This window comes from Microtus ochrogaster, unplaced genomic scaffold (genome assembly GCF_000317375.1).
Source record: "Microtus ochrogaster isolate Prairie Vole_2 unplaced genomic scaffold, MicOch1.0 UNK4, whole genome shotgun sequence".
In the NCBI taxonomy this organism is placed as follows: Eukaryota; Metazoa; Chordata; class Mammalia; order Rodentia; family Cricetidae; genus Microtus; species Microtus ochrogaster.
In genome coordinates this window covers 8843073-8846279 of record NW_004949102.1, presented here as the reverse complement: position 1 = coordinate 8846279, position 3207 = coordinate 8843073, and the positions used below count along the sequence as shown (strand labels likewise).

Sequence of the window (3207 nt, the reverse complement as noted above, 5' to 3'; positions counted from 1 at the left end):
ACACACACACACACACACAGAGAGAGAGAGAGAGAGAGAGAGAGAGAGAGAGAGAGAGAGAGAGAGAGAGAGAGATGTTCTTTACTCTGGATATGCACAAGTGTGTTGGTCAGTTTAGAACACTGATCAAATGACCCAACCAAACCAACTTAAAGGAGGGCTTCTTTTCCCATGGTTTCCGAAGGTTCATCCATCATAGAGTAGGCGGAGCATGGTAGAGTGCTAAACTGACAGCTGACAGGAAGCAAAGCAGAGCAGAAACCGAAAGGGACCCAGGCAATACATAGTCCCGAGGACAGCCCCACACTCCAGTGATCCCAGGCCTCACCTTCCATAAATCGATGCCTTCCCAACAGCAGCATCATATTATGAATCCATCAAAGGATGAGTCAATCCATCAATAATTACGATCTCACTGTCTCTGAAAATGCCCTTACAGACACACCCAGAGATAAGCCTCACTAATCTCCTAGGTACTTCTCAGTCCACCCAAGCTAGCAATTAAGATGAGCCGTCAATACATGTTTGTTAGGCTGTGGCGACGGTGCATGCCACAGAGGTCTCCTGGCCCCCTTTAGGAACACGCAGTTGCTCGCATGCATTGGAGTGTGTTCAGAAGCATTCGGGCTTCTGCCTCTTGCGTCACTGCTTGACAAGAACCCCAGCATCTGCGTAACAGAATGGGGAGCAAGGCCATGGAAAGAGAGCACCAGAAAAGGCTGCGGTCTGCTAGTGTCCAGCTGAGCCCCCATCCTTACCAGGGCTCTCCTGGCATCAAGACTCATGGAAACCCACAGACCTCACGTCAGTTTGCCATAGCCACCAAAAGGGACAATGCAGGACCCCATGTGCAGTTCAGGGTACTTGTGTCATGCTTATATGTCACCATGCACCATTAGGTAATGGGCTTGCTCTTTGATGTCTCTAGAGCCCTTAGAGCTTGTGAGTCCCTTCTGAACCCACCAACTACTCTTTTCCCCTAGTCTTAAGTTTATATAAATGAAAAATAAACATTGGTTAGGCAACAACCACAACTTGTTCTTTGTCAGTGTGTGCCAATGCAATCTGTTCATGTGTGTGCATGTATGTTTATACATGCACGTATGCAGATGTGTGTGGGGGCATGCATGAAGGAGAATGCCATACTTTAGCAGGACTGACAGCTGCAGCTCTTAGGTAGCAGAGGATGGCCTCAGGGGGCATTGTGCCAGGATGGAGTATGCCAGTGTTGGCTCTGGGCTGTACTGCATGCCAGATTTTCCTTGGGGCCAGCTGGGGCCTTGTGACTGTATCCATCTGGAGGTCTGAGCTGCCCTCACAGACAATTATAACCCACCAGATAGCATTGCATTGGTGCAGGAAGGTCAAAGGTATGCCTTCATATCCATGCAGAAGATATAAGTTAGAGTGGCCGGCCCTCTGCCCAAGCCTTGGTTTCTGAGAATTACATGATCTAGAATTGGATGTTCAAACTTTTTTTTTATTGTTCTTGACTTTGCTAAGAAAACTCAGTTCAAAGTGCAGCACTAAGCATAGGCTAATCTCTCTGTCCTGTCCCCTCTGTCCTCCTGCCTTTTTATATTTCCCTTCCTGACAGACTTTGCAAACCTTTTGATCCCTATAGCATTATGTCTGAGGGTAGCTTTCCATCCCTTTGCTATTTGAAAGACTTGAGGCTCCAGACCAGCTTTCTCCCACGCTGATGCCATCTAGCCCTGTCGTTCTTGCATGCACAGGTCCCTAGATAACACCCCCAGGAATCAGGGTGATGGTTGTGAGCATTCTTAGAGAGGTAACTCTCAGGCTGGCCCTCATCCACTGGCCCTAGTATCTCACAAAATTCTCAGCAGTTTTTCTTCAGGCTCTGCCCACCTTGTTTTTTAAACCAGGGTCTGTCACTGGCCTGGAGTTCTCCACCTGGGGTAGCCTAGCTGGCTAGTGAGTACCAGGATCCTCCTGACTCCATGGCCTGAACGCTAGGCTTACAGGTGTGTACTACCATGCCCAGGAATTTGTTTTTTGAGATAAGGCTCAAAGCCAGGTCTTCATATTTGCAAGGCAAGCGTGTTACCTAGTGAGCTGTCACCACAGGCCCCTTATGGGCTTCTCGTTGTGCCAGCTTTTGCAGAGCTGCAGACAGATATCCATGAGCTCACCAGTGACCTGGATGGAGCTGGGATTCCCTTCCTGGACTACAGGACCTACACGATGCGGGTGCTGTTCCCAGGGATTGAAGACCATCCTGTGCTACGGGACCTGGAGGTAAGAATCAGTGCTCCCCCCCTCCCCCGCCGCTGGTGTCGTGGCAGGAAGCACAGCATCCTGATTCAGAAGTGAGAAAACTGAGGTCAGGAAGACAGCACGCCTTGCCTATGGTCCCCAAGCCAGTTTCTTGGTAAGATGGAGTCAAAACAGAGCACAGGTTTTAGTGGAGCTTTGGGGTCTTAGGTGCTCATAGAGCCCTTACAGGATTGAATGAATAGAGAGAACCTTCTTCCAAGAGAAACTATACATGTATGTCTTAGATATTTTTCTATTGAGTGGTGAGACACCCTGACCAAGGTGACTTACAGAAGAAAGAGTTTATTGGAGCTCACAGTTTCAGAAGGTGAGTGAGTCCATGAGCATCATGATGAGAAGCATGGCTGCAAACAGGCAGGCATGGTGCGAAGCGTTAGCTGAGAGCCTACATCTTTAGGCAACAATCATAAAAGAGAGAGATCTAACTGAAAACGACACAGGCTTTTGAAACCTCTAAACCCACCCACACCATCACACCTCCTCCAACGGGGCCATATTTTGTGAACAGTGCCACCAACTGGGGGCCCAGCATTTACATGTATGAGCCTATGTGAGCTGGGGGCCCAGCATTTACATGTATGAGCCTATGTGAGCCATTTTCATTCAAACCAATCCAGTGTAGACACAACCAAATATTATGTCAGATAAGCATGGAGAGTTCATGGGCTTAGGTTTAGTAAACCACGGTATAAAGGGTTTTGCTAATTAATTGGTACTCAATATGTGTATAAGGGATTTTACCATTTGACGCTTCCATTGGGAAAGACAAACAATACATGAGGAAGGGAGGTGGAAGTGGGAATGATAAAACCCCTACTGCTGTACTGCTATCTTTTGAAAACATTATCCCATCTGCTGTCTGATGTGGGAGTGTCATATATCAATCTGGTGATTTCATTGGTTAAG

The 3207-nt window shown here is 47.8% G+C and overlaps 1 protein-coding gene across 2 annotated transcripts in view; it reads left to right on the top strand.

Annotated features, from left to right (window-relative positions):
• Plxna4 (plexin A4) overlaps nucleotides 1–3207 on the top strand; it is a 460336-nt gene that overhangs the window by 406284 nt on the left and 50845 nt on the right. For both annotated transcript variants that reach the window (XM_013353255.2, XM_026788585.1), the window contains exon 21: nucleotides 2120–2262. In XM_013353255.2, coding sequence (XP_013208709.2) covers nucleotides 2120–2262 — 143 coding nt within the window. The remainder of the gene's footprint in view (nucleotides 1–2119; nucleotides 2263–3207) is intronic.